We start from the raw sequence: 17,496 nt of genomic DNA, 5'->3' as shown, positions 1-17,496 counted from the left end.
CCTGCGCAGGTCAGGGGTGTCAGTCTTCCATTACCTCGACTGGTTGCTAAAGGCGGGCTCTCCCCAGGCAGTCATCAACCACCTCCAGACTACGGCCGACCTCCTGCATTGCCGGGGTTCTCCATCAATGTGCCGAAGTCACACCTGAGTCCCTCTCAGAAGCTCCCCTTCATCGGAGCAGTTCTGGATTTGACGCTGTCTCTGGTTTATCCTCCCGAGCAGCGAGTCTAGGATATTCAGGCAATGATTCCGATCTTTCAGCCTCCATCCCGGGTTTCGGACAGGATGGCCTTCCGGCTCCTGGGCCTCATGGCCTCCTGCATCTGCTGGTACGCCATGCCAAGTGGCATATGCGGGCTCTGCAATGGGACCTGAAGTTCCAGTGGGCACTGTATCAGGGCAACCTGTCCGATAATGTCCAGATCTCGGAGGGCACTGCACGACACTTGAAGTGGTAGCTCTCGAATCGCGATTGGGTCAATGGCAGATTCCTCTCCCTTCCCCAACCGAAGCACACAGTGGTGACGGATGCGTCTCTCCTGGGATGGGGTGGCCACTTGGGAGAGGCGGAGATCAGAGGACTCTGGTCTCTGGCAGGGTCCCGGCTCCATATCAACCTTTTGGAGCTTCGGGATATCAGACTTACACTGAAGGCATTCCTTCCCTCTGTCCGGGGAAGTGTAGTGCAGGTGTTCACGTACAACACCACCGCCATGTGGTATTGCAACAAGCAGGGCGGGGTGGGGTCGTAGACCCTATGTCAGGAGGCTCTGTGCCTCTGGACATGGCTGGAACATCAAGGCATTACCTTGGTGGTTCAACACCTGGGAGGTTCTTTGAACGCCAGGGCGAACAAACTCAGCCGCCGCTGCTTGATGGATCACGAATGGCATCTGAACTCGGATGTGGCGCAAGGTCTCTTTCTGCAGTGGGGAGAACCTTGGTTAGATCTATTCGCCACCGAAGAGAATGCGCAATGTCATCAGTTCTGCACGTTGGAATTTCCAAGGTGGCACTCGCTTGGCGACGCTTTTCATCACAAGTGGAGTTGTGGTCTGTTGTACGCCTCTTTCCGCCTATACCACTTCTGCCCAGAGTGCTGAAGAAGATTCGGCACGACCGGGCCCAAGTCATCCTTGTGGCTCCAGATTGGGCACGAAGATACTGGTATCCCGAGCTACTCAGCATGGCGATCGATCCCCCGATCCGACTGCCTCTTCAGGAGGATCTTCGGTCGCAGCAGCAGGGGACAGTCCTCCACCCGAACCTGTCCAGCCTCCACCTCCATGCGTGGAGATTGAGCGGTGACAGTTGACAGCCTTCGATCTTCCTCCTGAAGTCTGTGAGGTCATTCTGGCAGCTAGGCATCCCTCCACTAAAACGGTATACGCCTACAGGTGGAGCAAATTTGTGGCATGGTACACAGCAAAGGCTGTGGATCCTCTCTCGCTGCCCCTCTTTCTGAGGTCCTTCTGTTGCTTCTTTCTTTGGCCCAGCAGGGATCTGCTCTGGGCACTATCAAAGGTTATCTTTCAGCCATCTCCGCCTTCCTACGGCTTCCACATCAGACTTCTCTTTTTAAGTTTCCCGGTTGTTAAATGTTTCTTGAAAGGCATTATGCACACATTTCCTCCCGTGCCGTTCATAATGCATCAATGGGACTTAAATCTTGTCTTGACATATCTGATGTGCGCTCCCTTCGAGCCCCTTCATAATTGTCCTATGCGTCTTCTCACTCTTAAGACGGCTTTCTGGTGGCTATCGCCTCTGCCAGAAGAGTGAGTGAGCTCAAGGCTCTTTCTTCCAAACCTACTTTCCTTTCAGTTCATCTGGACAAGGTGGCTTTAAGGACCCGTCCTTCTTTCTTGCCAAAGGTTGTCACGCCCTTCCACATCGTGCAGACCATCACTTTGCCCACCTTCTTTCCGCCTTTGCATCCTTCAAAAGAGGAAGAGAGCCTCCACCGTCTGGACCCCAAACACGCGCTCTTGTTCTACCTTCAGTGCACTAGACAGTTCCGGGTGGATGACCAGCTCTTTGTTGGCTACGTGAGCGCTAAAAAAGGTCGGGCTGTGCACAAACGGACCATCTCCCGGTGGGTCGTTCTCTGCATCAAGGCCTGTTACTCGTTGGCTAAGAAGGAGCCTCCTGTGGGGCTGCGTGCCTATTCTACCAGGGCAACAGCAGCCACTACTGCCTTGGGACGCGGCATGCCCTTGCAGGACATATGTCAGGCAGCTACGTGGGCCTCGCTGCACACGTTCACCAAGCATTACTACCTTGACAATCAGGTCCGGAGAGACTGCTTCTTCGGCCGCTCTGTTCTCCATGACTTTCTGGTGTGATCTATTCGCAGAACTACCACCGGGGTTGGTATTGCTGGGGTATCTATTCTAAGGTAAGGAATCTATCACTAACGTGTGTCTCTTTCAGATGCACAATTTACTACTGGTGTAACTATATATCTGTTAGAGACATTAGTTAGTAATAGATTCCTTACCGCCCCACCCATCCTCCCCGCACTGATTTCTAGGGTTACGGTCATCCCTTTCAGGGCCCTAGTTTCTTGACACCAGTGGTAAGTTTCTTGCATGGCTCTGCGCTCCTGGCGCAGAAAGTAGAGTACAGAACTGACGTCAGCGTGCATGGGTGGCGCCTAAGTAGTCTCCGTGACGTCATCTCGACGCTTACGACGCCAGCGATGGACCCGGAGCCGCACAACGCCACCTACTGATGCGCAGGGGTACTGCTAGCAAAACTTTCCGGATCCAGTCTGACGCCTGGGGATCTTCTAAGGTAGGGAATCTATCACAAACTAATGTCTCTTACAGGTATATCGCTACACAAGTAGTAACTTGTGCGCCAAGAACAGATGCATTTTCCTTTTTGCACCCAGTTTGGCATTGTGATCTGTCACTGCAGTTTTCCAGTTGGGTTGCTATACTTTTGCCCTTTGGTGCATGGCCAGTGATGCCTTGCTGGCCGTTCCAGAAGATCTTAGAGCCTCTTTTGCCCAGACGATACATGATGGGCAAGACTGTGACAAATATGGTATGCACACTAGATTGGATACCGCGGATCATCTTGGCAGGGCAGATGGTTCCAATGTAGTCCTTTGTCGACATTCATAGAAGAGGTCCACTGGGTTCTCTGGCATTGTTCTGGCTTCGCTAATGAACATGCCTTTGATTTGGTATTTCCGCTTTAGTGAGAAGGCGGACTTTGCTTTGTTGCTCCTGTCCCAGGATATCCTGTTACAGCCCCAAGACAAACTTGCACTCTACGAACAGCCATCTGGCCACAGTCCCAGGGGTCCGTCTCTCTAAACCTGGAAGACGATCCTTCACCCTCCTGGGCCCTCAAACCTGGAATAAGCTTCCTTTAGAACTGAGTCAAATTGAAGGTGAGGCGCCTTTTAGAAAGAAACGTAAGACCTGGTTTTTCACAGATTATTGTTTAGCGCTGTATTTCTCCCTGCACTCTGTATAGTGCTGGGGCACTTTTGAATAGCCGTGCACTTAAAAAATCCCTTTTCATTCATTCAAATATAGTAGAGCTCCTTTTGGCTATTGGGTTCTGAAAATCAATTCCCGCACCACTTTTTGAAAATTTTAGAGGCTACTTCAGTGACTTGTGTCAGGAAACAGGCTTTTTGCAGGTTTACCCCCCACTTTCTGCCTCCATCTTTTGACTCCTAGGTACTGGTGTAGTGGTTCTGAAATACCCTGAACCCTGCTAAACAGTACTTGGTGCATGTGCTCTGACACTTAAAATGGTGTATGTTTAATTGGCTTGTTTGCCAATTGACATAGCCTTGTAAGTACCTAGTATTCAATACTCGGTACCAGGAGTACCCAGGGTCTGTAAGTTAGTGTCCCCCAGGAACTGCAGCACTTTTTGTGCCACCCTGATTGGGACAAGAAATAACATGGCTCCCAATCTGCTGACTGGAAAAGCAGTTTAAAAATGGTAACTCGACATTTAAGTTAATGGCAAAGCCCAAACCTCCCTTATTAATGTAAGTCACACTTACGGCAGGCCTGACTAGCCCTATCGTAGGGTGCTGTATACTGAAAAATGGAACATGTAAGTTCCAGCAGTAAAGACCCAAAATTGTTGTTTTTACTGTGGAAAGGTTAGAAGCCCCATTGGCCAGTAGAGAGTTGCAGGTTGGCGCCCCAGGCCTACTAACTTTTGAATGGGACTACTAATGTTAGTACTGTTCGGTATCAAAAGAATCGGTGCATTACATACGATTTAATGGTTAAATCAAATTTAACGTGACAGGTGGGCAAAGAGCCACTTTAGAAGTTGCCTAAGGTTTCCGGGGCCCGTTTACTGTTGTACATGGAGCATTTCCCTGTAGACCGCTTTCTGCCCTCCTGGGGAGAAGTGCTAACAACTCGCAAGAAAGTACACAATATGACCCTGCATGGGATAGAGTTGTTACCTTCCTCCTGCAGGAAGCCACACTGGTATTAGCCCAAAAGATGAACTTTAAAGGAGAAGCTGCCTTTGAAGGGAAAATGGGTAACACTTAAGAGAGGGGTTGCTCTGTTTGGCAGACAGGCTGGCACTGGGGAATGGAGAACAGAAGCCAGTTGTCAAACCGTTTTTTCCAGGCGCATGTAACCCTGAGGTAGTCGCACCCTGGGGTGGGCTAAGTGTCAAGAGAGGTGTCTCGCCGTCTTGAGAGTGGGCAGAATGGTTGATTCTGCATTAGCCAGATGCCACACTCCCCAGGAAGTGGTCATCAGTAGAGAGTGAACCTAGTAGCCCATTAGCTACCAACTGCATCCTACCCTGAGTTCCTTTGTAAAAGATAAATAGGACAACTCTGCCACCCAGAACTCCCATCTCGACAGACTCCGAAGGAGGACTGCCCTGCTACATCAAGGAGGACTGTACCTGCTGGCTTTCGAAGAGAGGGACTGTGCATGTCATGTTCTGCTCAAGGAGAAGCTCTCTCCAGAGCCCAGTCAAGCTAAGCTAAGAGAACTCAAAGGGCTAGCTGACAAGGCTCCTGTTCGCAGCACAGGGACACAACAGCGGAAGAAGCCTGCTGGGGCAAGTTAGTACCCCAAAATATTCAAGCCGCTTCCACTACCGATGTGCAGCACCGAGGACCAAGACCTGACGCACAAGAGTTGCACCAGAGTTCCCGGAGTCCGGGAGTGCTGTCGAGAGTTGGTGGGACCCTCAAAGAAAGTTATATGCCCAGGAAGGATTTGCATTTGACCACAACGGGTGACTGGTATCCCAGTGGCGACTGGACTTCGGCCAGACGGTTGAGGGCTTGGTGGGGCTTCGGCCCTGCAACCAGGACCCCCTCACCATCTTTGTGGACTGCAAAATCCCTGCAGAAAGACCCCCATCAACCTCGATCGCATCCACAGTATTCCTAGTGCATCTTCAGCATCCTTCATCAGGCCCACTCCGTGGGAATCCATTGTAACGCAGATAAAGTGCCTGGGTCTGTTGAACTGCTTCTCCTGCATAGATAACTGTTCTCTATGACCTTGGTAGGCCACCCGACTAGCTCTCTGCCGGAGATGGTCACCTCAAGTACTTCTAACTGAGCACATTGACACTTACCAAAATGTTCTTTGAAAAAGTTTCTAAGTGTCCAATTTGTTGACTTTGCCAAGACCTATTCGCTGTTGAGTGCAATTGCACTGATTTATCGTTGCTTGAAAAATCTATATTTCCGGGACCCTCTTGTGTATCTTTTTCGTTCTAGTGTCTAAATTGTTATAAAAATGCAATTTATCTTTATAAATTGTCGGCTTTCTTTAGTATTGTGTCGATTTCTTAATTTGTTTTGGTGCTGTTTAACTGCTTAACACTTGTTCCTGTGTGTAAGACTCGCTGCTCAGTACCCTGGATTGAGCTAAGGATTTGACAGACAAAACCCAAAGGTCCTAAAGTAGTTGGTAAGTGTATTACATGGTGAGGTTGCACTACCACACCATATAATACACACCATTTCCTCATAGCTGGCATATAGACCAAGACAGTCTTCACAACCAGTGATTCAGTGGGAATCCCAGTCCTTTTAAGGCCATGTATTTGGAACTGAAATGCAACATGCGTGGCAGCAGTCTTCCAACTCCTCCTCTGCAACACCAGCCAAAACACCAAACACTTTAGTTTGCCGTTAGCAGCCTTCCTAATTCATATTACATCAACTGATCACATGAGTGAGCTACAAGTACTGTCAGTGCAACTGCCCTGTCCCAACATTTTCACTGACTAATTGGTGCTGAGGATGTCACGACTTCCTACCTAAAGTCGGGACACCCTTCCATGTTAGGCAATCCATCACTTTACCAGGGTTGTTTGCTCCCCTGAACCCTCAAGAGTCCATCGATTTAACCCCAAAAGAACTCTACGCTTTTACAAAGATCATACCAAAAATTGAGTGGCCAATAAGGTTCTTTTTGGTTTCTGTTGAACAAATAAAGGAAGGTTTAGCAGAAGAGGGTTTTGCTGAGGTGGATAGTCCTTTGCATCAAGATCTGCTACACATTGGCCTAGAAACAAATCCCCCAAATGGTCTGGGAGCCGATCCCACCAGGGCTAAGACTGCTCCCACTGTATTGGCATGGTCAGTACCTGGCTTAGATATCTTCCAGGCTGCGATATGGACATCAGTGGATGTGTTAAAGAACTACTGTCTTGACTTACAGGTCTGGCAGGAAGGACTCAGACCAAAAGTGTTGCAGAACAGAAAGAGCGGAGTCCACTCCACAGTCCCTTAACCTTGGGGAGGTACAGGGGTGCCTTTTGGGGTTGTATCTTCTTACCAGCTCCGTGCCGCTGTCAGGGGGTCCTTCTGGATTTAGGCTGCAGGCGTCTGCTGGAGGCTTGAGACAGGTCAGGGGTCGCCGGATCTCTGGTCAGGATCGTTGGGGGGGGACCACCTCGTTGTGATTTTCCGCTCGGGTTGGGTTCGGCGGGTGAAGAGTGGGCTGGATTCACGGTATCCGGCCGGAGACAGAAGCTGCAGTTTGAACAAATTCGGTGTTCACGGAAGAAGCAGTCTTGGAAATGAAGGCAGACCGGTCCCCCAGGGTTTTCGAGGTTGCTGGCTGCAGGACACACCAGGATTTCACAAGAGCAGGTTTGAGGGGAGACACTCTGTAGGTCTGGGGCCAAGTCAGTGGGTGTCATCCTCGTGTTAGCTGGCTGCACAGCTGTTCGGTCCTTCTTTCCTTCTCGTTGTCAGGCTGGATCTGAGGAAGCAAGGTTTAGGGTGCCCCCTAAATACTGGATTTAGGGGCGTTACAGGTAGGTAAGTGCAGGGACCAATGGGTCCCTTCCCTGGGGTGGGTACACCCCCTATCGTGCCACCCTCCAGTGGTAGGGGGGCAGGAGCCTGTCCCTGGTTGGCTAGGTCCCCCCATCCTCAAGATGGCGGGGACTCAGTTGTGCTTCACCTTGCCTCCCCCACCTGAGGGGTGGAGTTGGCAGAGGTGGGCACACCTCTTTCCCTCACTTTTCTCCCGCCCAAAGTGGGGGGTAGAACCAGTGGGGACCAGTTGCTGAAAGCAGCAAATGGTCTGGAGAGGCTCACATAGGTGGCATGCCTTTGAAGCTTCTCCTTCGTGAACCCTGCCCATCCTGGGGGAGGAGGCTTGGCACCTCGTCCTAGGATGTGCATTGTTTCAGGCCCCCGAGAGCAGCAAGCTCTCGACTCAGGGGTCCAGAAACATGTCTGGTGGTGGCAGCCTAGGCAGCCACTCAGTCAGGTCACCGGAGGTTGGTCGAGTTTAAGGGGGCATCTCTAAGATGCCCTCTGTGGTGCATTTTACATTAAATCTCACACTAACAAACAATAGTTCACTCACTGTGTCTCAGGACATGGAAAGTTAAAATATTAGAAACTAGTGGAGGTGCTCATGGGTAGCAGATATATTTGGTTTTTGTCTGTCACTTCCCCGCCACATGCAGCCATCTCACTGCACGCAGTAGCATTGCTATGAAACGTCTCCTGTCCACTCTGACACCTGGGGGTTTATTCTGTGGTGAGGAAGCTGCTGTTAGAGTATCCACCAGAAAGAGCATTACCAAAGGGAAGTAACCTGTACATCCGTATAGAGGTAGATGCCAGTAAATGCCTCAGTTGAGTTAGTTTGGTTTATCAACCTTTTGTGTCTTTAGAGTTTTAGCCAACAATTGGTTGTGGAGTTCAGCAGAGGGGACGTACTCTGTTCTAGGCATGTGTGCTGTAGATACACATGCTTTGCATACTCTAGCCATCTAGTGTTGGGTCCGGATGTTTGGAAGTTGTTTTTCTTCGAGGAAGTCTTTCCAGTCATGAGGTATGGCAACTCCTCCTTTTGGTGATAGTGGGCCTGGGCATAGACTCCATTGTTAGATTTTTTTTTTTTTGCCATCTGGTTCGGAAGTGTATTGCTGCACTCCGGTTCGAAACCGTTCTTCGGGTTACCCTCGGTGTGCAATTCACACTACCCTCAACGGTATTGTTATTGTACACGTTCCCCTATTCTCTGGATAGCGAATCGTTCAGGAAACACTTTTTCTTCGGTAGGAAACATCGGGGTGGCCCTCTGGCCTAGCCGCGTCGGTCCATCCTTCCGCCGATGGAGCAAACTCGGTTCCAATTTTTTCCTCTGTGCCACGCCAAGTACCCTCACATTGACCTACATCAAGTTTGTACCTTGTGCCTTTCACAGGAGCACAAAAAGGAAGAGTGTGACGCCTGCAGGTCATTGCAGTCAAAGAAAACTCTGATCTTCGGGCTCGATGACGTGAAATGCTACACCAAAGCATTCAACACATTCCGGACATCTTCTGCGAAGAATCCGAGAATGAAGACTTCAAAGAGTCGGCGGCAGAAGAAGAGGCCATCCCTGTTAGTCTGATTCTGAAATCGAGATCGACTTGGAGTACCAAAGACCCCTTGCCCCCAAAATCTTTTTCCAGAAAGCATAAGGCTACGACACCACCTCTGCCTTCGTGCCAGGGTCAGCACTGAGACAATGTTTCCCACGCTCCGCCTCCTGGCACAGCACCGATACAAATCGTCAAGCCTTCCAGCTTGTGACCAAGTCAGCCGAAATCCTCTTTGAATCTGGTTCGGAGCCGAAACCCTCCGCTTCCAAGGACCGATCCGGCTAGGAGCTGAAACCCTCCGATCCAAAACAAAAACATACTTCGGAACTGAAACATTCCGCTTCGACAAGCAAATCTATCTTGGTGCCATAATCTAAAGACAGCTACTCCGAGCCTCTCAAACCCATTTTTGACCTTATGAAAGCTAAATTGGATCTGAAACCAAAGAAGATTTATAATAATCTTGATACAGGACACATTTCTGCTAAAACACCAGCCAAATGCAAACTTCCTTCAGAGGACCCTCTATACAATACCCCTCTGAAGAAGAAAAAAAACATAGCTACCAGCCCTGCTTATCCTGCCACGCAATACCCTCCACCTCTACCATCTTCTCCACATTTACCAATTCAAGATTCTTTACATATAACACCTCAGGGATCTCCATATACTCGGACAGAAGGGGATGATATTGATGAAGACCCTCATTTACCTGTGGGCCCGTAGAATGATTACACCATTGGCCCTACATTGGTTGCTGACCCAGACCTTTACCCTGCAAAGCCATCACCACCGGAAGATAATGTGGCTTATCGGGAACGTATTGCTAGAGCAGCAGAGTACCATGAGGTGGCCTTACATAAAGAGTCATTGAAAGAAGACTTTTTGTTTGAAACACTTGGGTCCACACACAAGTCAAGTCAAACACTCCCTATGCTAAATGGCATGATGAGGCATTCAGATGACATCTTCAAAGACCCTGTGCGAGCACATATTTTAACTCCCAGAGTCAATAAAAAAACATAAACCTTGTACATCTGATCCTGTGTTCATCAAAGGACAATTACCTCTCGATTCCCTAGTGGTGTCCAATGCTTGCAAAAGGGCTAATTCACAAACTTCTGGTGATGCACCTCCCCCAGACAAGGTATCTAAGCTTATAGATGCCTCTGGAAAACAAGTGGCTTCTCAAGCCACTAAGCAGTGGTGCATCGCAAACACAGGGCCTACTAGCTAGGTACAACAGGGCACCCTGGGATGAAATGGAGCAACTGCTCCAGTATCTCCCAGACAAACACTAAAGCAAAGCACAAGCGTTCGTTCAAGAGGGCAAACTAATTTCTAACTAGTCTATCAGATGTGCTATAGATGCCACTAACACCGCGGCTAGGGAGATGAATACTAGCATTCTCCTCAGAAGGCATGCATGTCTTAGGGTTTTGGGGTTGAAACCTGAAGTTCAGCAATCCATTTTAAACGCACCTTTTGACAAGCAACACCTGTTCGGTCCTGAAGTTGATCAGGCTTCATAAAAAAAATGAACGACAGAGGTAGCAAAGTGCATGGGAGTGCTCAAGTCTCCATCAAATAGAGGCTCCTTTCGCCGCTCCTTTTACAGAGGAGGGTCCAAAACCACACCTTCAGACCCAGCAACACTCAGTCCCCTACCTTTGGAGGTTTTTATAGAGGAGGATATAGAGGAAACAATTTTAGGGGTAGAAGTGCCACAGCGCACACCGCCCTTCTCCCAACGAACAGTGACTTGCCAACATTCCTCCCCGATTAAATAACACCTGTCGTGGGAAGACTTCAACAGTTTCTCCCCATTTGGCAATCCGTAACATCCGACAAATGGGTGATCGCTCTTATCCAACATGGTTATTGCCTGAAGCTTACTATCAATCCTCCAAATATTCCACCTCACACTCACAAACTGTCGACAGACCACTTAGTTACTCAAAAAGGAAGTGCAACCTCTCTTAGAAAAGGGAGCCATTGAACCAGTCTCATTACAGTACCAAGCTTCAGGGGTGTACTCTTTCTAATCCCCCAAAATGACGGCTCCTTAAGACCAATTTTTGATCTGAGTGTTAAACCTATACATGCTGTCAGAAGTCTTCCATATGGTAACGCTCCAAAAGGTGCTTGCACATCTGCAAAAAGGCAATCTTATGTCCACACTAGACTTAAGAAGCATACTTTCATATTCCGGTCCATCCAGCTCATCGCAGATATCTCAGATTTCGGATAGCAGGCAAGCACTATCAGTTCAAGGTACTCTCATTCGCAGTAACTACTGCTCCCAGAGTGTTTACCTAATGTCTAGCAGTAGTGGCAGCTCATCTCAGAAGACTACAAATTCACGTCTTCTCTTACTTAGATGATTGGCACATCAAAGCCAGCGCACAACAGAAGTGTCTATAACACATGCAGACCAGGCTAAACGTACTCCACTAATTGGGCTTAACAGTCAACGCTCAAAAGTCTCATCTACAGCCTTTACAAATACAATCTTTTCTGGGAGCGACTCAACATTCACACAGCTCTAGCCTCTACCAGTGCAGCTAGAATTCGCAATATTCAAACTGTTATTACAGTTTCAAGCCAATCAAACCTTAACAGCCAAAACTTTTATGCAACTGTTAAGAATGATGGCGTCATGCATCGCAATAGTGCCTCACGCAAGACTACACATGCGTCCTCTACAGGAATGCTTAGCACGTCAGTGGAATCAGTCACTGGGTCAATTAACAAATCTAGTGTTGGTAGACTGCCGCACCCATCGCTTTTTGGAGTGGTGGAACCCACACATTTGATCAAAAGTGTGGCCCTTCATCAACCCTGTTCCACAGATTGTGCTAACAGCAGACACATCTCTCAGGTTGGGGAGCGCATCCCCACAATTACACAATTTAGGGTCTTCGGGACAACAAGCACAAATGTCTCCACATCAACTATCTAGGGCTTCTAGCAGTATTTCTATCGCTGAACACTTTTCAGTCTCATCTCATAGGCAAAGTTGTCCTAGTCCACAAGGACAACATGATAGCCACGCACTATGTACATAAACAAGGAGGGACACCTTCTCTCCAGCTGTCACGCCTCTCTAAGACCATCTGGAGCTGGGCAATTAATCACAGAATTTATCTTCTGGCAGAACACCTTCCAGGAGTCAGCAAACAAATTGCCACCTCCTCAGTAGAAGGAGGCAAAAAATACACGAGTGGGAACTTCATCCCTAAGTTCTCCTTACATACTTTCAACAATGGAGATTCCCACAAATAGATCAATTCGCCACAGTGGAAAACACAAAATGCCCAAACTTTGCCTCCAGGTTCCCACACCCTCGCTTCAAAGGCAATGCCCTATGGATCAATTGGTCAAAGAGATTTGCCTATGCTTTTCCACCTCTCCCACTCTGTTTCTGGTTCGAAAGCTCTGGGAAACATCACTCACACTGATTTTGGTAGCTCCAACATGGGCCGTCAACCATGATACACCACACTTCTGGAACTCTCAGAAGAGTCGTGGAGAAATCAGACACCCAAACCCCAAGGAGCTCAACTAAGCGATTTGGCTCCTGAAGTCATAGTTTGTATACTTAAATTTGCCACCAAACTGTATGACTATTCAAAAAGAAGCAAGAAAGCCCACTACCAGAGCTTGTTATGCAGCAAAATGTAAACGATTTATCATCTATTGTAATAACAAAATTAATCCTCTAGATGCTTCTGTCCAAAACATTGTTCGTTACCTTCTACGCCTTAAGCAAACTAATCTAACTTACACATCTATTCGATTCCACCTTGCAGTAGTAGCTGCATATTTGCAAAACAGACAGCATTTATCTTTATTCAAAGTCCTGGTGATTAAAGCCTTTATGGAAGGCTTAAAAAGAGTAATACCAACCAGAATACCTCCGGCACAGGTATGGAATCTCAACATAGTGCTTACAAGACTCATGGGTCCTCCCTTTGAACTATTACACGATTGTCCTACACAGTTCCTTTCATGGAAACTTGCCTTCCTCATTGCAATCACTTCATTAAGGAGAGTTGGTGAGCTACAGGCATTAACCATAGAAGAACCCTTCTTTCAGCTTCAAAAAGATAGAGTAGTTCTTCGCACCAACCCAAAATTCATAATTTAAGTATTTTCTGATTTTCATCTTAACCAATCAGTTGAGTTACCTGTTTTCTTCCCTCAGCCCGATTCTATAGCAGAACGAGCTCTTCACACACTTGATGTCAGAAGAGCGCTATTATATTGTATAGAAAGGACAAAAGATTTTTGTAAAACAAAGCAACTGTTTGACGCATTTACACCACCTCACAAGGGCAATCCTATCTCTAAATCTGGAATTTCAAGCTGGATTGTTAAATGCATTCAGATTTGTTATGCAAAATCTAAAAGAACCTTATCTGTACCCCCTAGAGCGCATTCTACTCACAAAATAGGGGCATCTATGGCTTTTTTTATAAGTAACATTCCTATAGCTGACATCTGTAAAGCAGCAACATGGTCTACAACACACACATTTAGCAAACACTATTGTGTGGATGTATTAGCTCAGCAACAAGCCAATGCAGGGTAAGCAGTGCTAAAGACACTTTTTCAGCTGCAACATCTACTGGTTAGCCACCGCTTTGGGGGAATTCTGCTATATAGTCTATGCAAAGCGGGAAAATAATCTAACAATGGAGTCTATGCCCATGAGCACTGTTACCGAAAGGAGGAGTCACCATACCTAGTGACTGGAAAGACTTCTTCGAAGAAAAACAACTATCAAACATGAGGACCCAACACCAGATGGCAGAAGTATGCAAAGCATGTGAATCTACAGCCCTACACACCCAGAACAGATGCTTACTGGGTAAGTAACCTAATCCATACACACACACATCATGCACCAGCGGAGGTTCACCCAGGAATGGGGTGCAGAGGATACCACACACTTTCTTCCTTTTGCAAAACCCACATTGCTGACATCCAAAGAATTACACATGGAAAGGTTCCCTAAGGAAATAAGACTCATAACACCTGACACTATGCATTCTATCAAAATGTAATATGTACAAAGAAGATCCATCCCTGGATACTGTATGAACAGTCCCAAGTACAATGGATTCCAACAAAATGCTCCATACTTAAAACACTTACACTGAGACCCCATCGTATACTTTAGTTACTGAAGGCTGAATTCTTCTGGCTTATTTGGAGGAAGAGGCGAAGCAGAACAAACTTCTTTCACTCAGTTACCCAGCTGCATGTTTTTGATCAGAAGAGAAGGTAGTCCTATTCCTTTAGAAAGTACATTGCTGCCTTTTGCCAGTCGGTTTTCTTGCCTGAGTGAAGCATTTCTGTTAGAGGGCCCACTGCTTCATGATCTTGGCTCAGCTTGATAGGGCATCTACTACTACACTTATCACCGCACTATTGACTGGTAGGGCGCCCAAGGGACTTGGGCAGTGGTGGGGTTTCAGTCTCATGGCCAATATTTAATGCTTTTTACTTTATCACAGCACATGTTGCATGTTAAACACCTCACCACTACAATAATATAAGTTGATTGATGTTCAGGACTGATGTGGAGACTCAAAATTGCTTTATATAGGATTTACTTTGAGGAATTAGATTACAGGCTTGTGTCCACAAAGATTCAGTATATTTATTGCTCAGCCTCCGGAAATTCATTGCTTGGGCCTGCTGTCACTAGAACGAGAGATGAGGGAACCTCCCCACTAGAACGAGAGATGAGGGAACCTCCCCACTAGAACGAGAGATGAGGGAACCTCCCCACACTCAACAACCACACATGCGCAAATACACACACTACCAGTAAGGCACATCTGGTGGATAAATCAAACCAGAAGAAGACTTGAAAGATGACCAGTCACGGAACTGCCAGACATGAAAAGTAGAAAGACTACTAGGAAGCATAGAAGGTAACGCCTTAAAGCAACTTTTTTGGTACAGGAACTGCCTGAAGAAAGTTGCCAAAGAATCAGTAACACTCCCCATGGCAAGGAATGTTAATATGAAAATACAAATCGCAGAAGCAGGCCTGTTTGTTTGTGATGTCTTCATTGCTGTTTCGATTCACACTCAGTAGTACAATTGGTAGCTTATCAAATACTGTTGAGCAGGCAGGTCCCCACATGTGCTCCCTAGCCTCACCATGACACAAGTGCAGATTATTTCCTAGATTGAACTAAATTATATATCTGTGTTGTATTTTTTTCCTTGACCCCTCAGAAGCCCCACAGACTTGGGTTCTGAGCTCACACCCTCATCCCTGGAGGAAACCAGTGGAACGTTCCTTCTGAAGAAGGAGAGCGAACGTAGAGCTACCCTGCACCAGATCCTGAGTGAGGAAATGTCCTCCATTGTCACAAGCCTGGTGGAGTCCCAGAGTGAGGTGGGTGTTGAGATGCACACTAGAGACAGGACATTGTGGTCTGTCATGCACATTTACCATGATTGATGTTACCCTGACTCCTTTGTATTGAATTTTGTTTAACATTTTCTTGTAGGTCGGTTAGGTGAAGCACAAGATTGCTCCACCGCCCTGTTTATGGTGGTCCTTATGATGCTTATTCCATCTATTGAGTAGCTATAATTCTGTTTTGTGTGTTTCCTTTTCGATGCCCAAGTAGATAGAAGGTATGTTTATGTCTGTGATGCCCAAAGTGGCCTGAGCCATTCAAAATGGAGATCTTGTCCACCTGACTCAATTTAGTGAGCAGTCGGCCTTTGTGATGCCCACTGTGCTTCTTTCGCAGCACAGATGCAGCACTGCATTGCATCACGTGAGACAGGTTTAGGTCATAGATGTTACATAGTCATTAAAAGTTATGATACATTCTAGACTCCATAACTAAGAGGATGGCAACCTCTTTAAACATTATAAAAGACATCATGATTTCACTCTAATGGAGAGTTGAAAACATTTGCGCTGTCGCAGGATAGAGCGAAGCTGTTTAGCATCAATGTGTGTTGCAGACACGGACTTCAACTATTCCTAAGCCACTTGTTACTTCACTTGAATATAAAATTATACTTCTAACTTCAAAGAGGCTCATATTTGCCAGTAGTCAAGATTTTGGGTGGCAGCCGAAAATACAATAAATCTTTCAGGAGAGCACAGTACAAACTAAAGAAAACCCATTGACAGCCTTGTGCCAGTGAGAGACCGAACAAATGATTTCTTTCTAATGGATGCTTCTTGCTACAGATTCCTCACCTTTTGAATTTCCCCCAAGCACAACTCATACCCCTAGATTGGGCCATAATACCTTGGCACTCCCAACTGACTGACCCTGAGCATTTGCCTTCCTATCCATCTACCTCTTCACAAGGACCTCCTATTGCAGCAACAGGGCAGGATCATGCACCCAAATTTTTGCAAACTACTCCTCCATTTGTGAATATTGAGCAGCACCAACTGAGTAGGTTTGTTCTGCCTGCAGAAGTACTTAATACTTTCGGCTTGACATCCGCCTTCCAAGTCCATTTATTCTGGCCACTGGGTGAAAGTAGTGTCTTGGTGCTTAGATCTACTGGTTAGCCTCCCTCAGATTTAGCTGTCTTAAGTTCAGATGTATGTTTTGTCCAAAGCCTGGTAAGGCTTTGCTGTAGGCACCCTTAAGGGTTATCAGCCCATCTACTTCCTTCCTTTGTTATTCAAGTCATCTGTTGTAATGTTTCGTAAACGGGCTCACATGTATAGTTTATCCTGCCTCCTTTTTATTTTGCCTCAGTGGGACCATTACTTGGTACTCAGGTTTGTGATGTGCATGCGCTGACCTTAGTTCTTTCTTTCCACTCCTGCCGATGTTGATTCGGAGCTCCTCTAATCCTGTCACATCTCAGACATTTTCACTTGAAACATTTTTTTAGATGTGCAAACTGCCACCTCCTAAAACTATAGGTATCTGAAAGAAACAAGTTAGTTAGATTCCTTACCTTAGAATATCCCCAGGCGTCAGGCTGGATCCGTTAAGATTTTTCGTCAGCAATACCCTTGCTCGTTGCTAGGCGTCGTCTGCTGCTCCGTGTCCGTCGTCGGCGTCGTGATCGCTGGGATGACGTCGTCGGAGTACTTAGAAGCCGCCCTCGCGCGCTGACATCAGTTCTTCTTTTTTCCATGCCAGTAAGCCCAAATCCGGGAAGACCGTACCCTTTAGTCACTTTTTGACTAAACTTTTTGGACCGTTTTGGTTCTTCTTTCGAGTCGACCTCGACTCCTGGTTCCGGTAGGGATGCCCGGTTTCAAGCCGTGCGACGCCTGTAACCGCCTGATGTCGGTTACGGATTACCACCGTCGGTGTCTCTACTGCCTTGGGGCCGACCACGATGCCCAGTCGTGCCCGACTGCCGGGCCTTGACCTCGAAGGCTAGGCGGGAGCGGTCCTGCAAGCTCCTCGAACTCCAGCAGTCTGCTCCGCTGGAGGTCGAGGGACCGGTCGCGGAGCCGAAGTCATCACCGCTCGTCGGGTTCGAAGTCCTCGCATTCAGGTAAGTCTAGGCACAGTAAGAAGAAGTCGAAGAGGCGACATCGCTCTTTTGACTCCCCTCGCCGGTCGCGCGACTCGGCTGAGGGTTCGGGTGGCACCACCCGCGCGGCTCCGTCGGAGC

General features: G+C 47.5%; 1 protein-coding gene across 2 annotated transcripts in view; it reads left to right on the top strand.

Moving 5' to 3' along the window:
* LOC146861338 (mitogen-activated protein kinase kinase kinase 5-like) overlaps nt 1-17,496 on the top strand; it is an 802,557-nt gene that overhangs the window by 536,855 nt on the left and 248,206 nt on the right. For both annotated transcript variants that reach the window (XM_085645620.1, XM_085645619.1), the window contains exon 22: nt 15,115-15,277. In XM_085645620.1, the coding sequence (XP_085501746.1) occupies nt 15,115-15,277 (163 nt within the window). The remainder of the gene's footprint in view (nt 1-15,114; nt 15,278-17,496) is intronic.

Source organism: Triturus cristatus, chromosome 3_1 (assembly GCF_964204655.1).
Source record: "Triturus cristatus chromosome 3_1, aTriCri1.1, whole genome shotgun sequence".
Taxonomy (NCBI): domain Eukaryota; kingdom Metazoa; phylum Chordata; class Amphibia; order Caudata; family Salamandridae; genus Triturus; species Triturus cristatus.
This window is presented reverse-complemented; position numbering and strand designations above follow the sequence as displayed.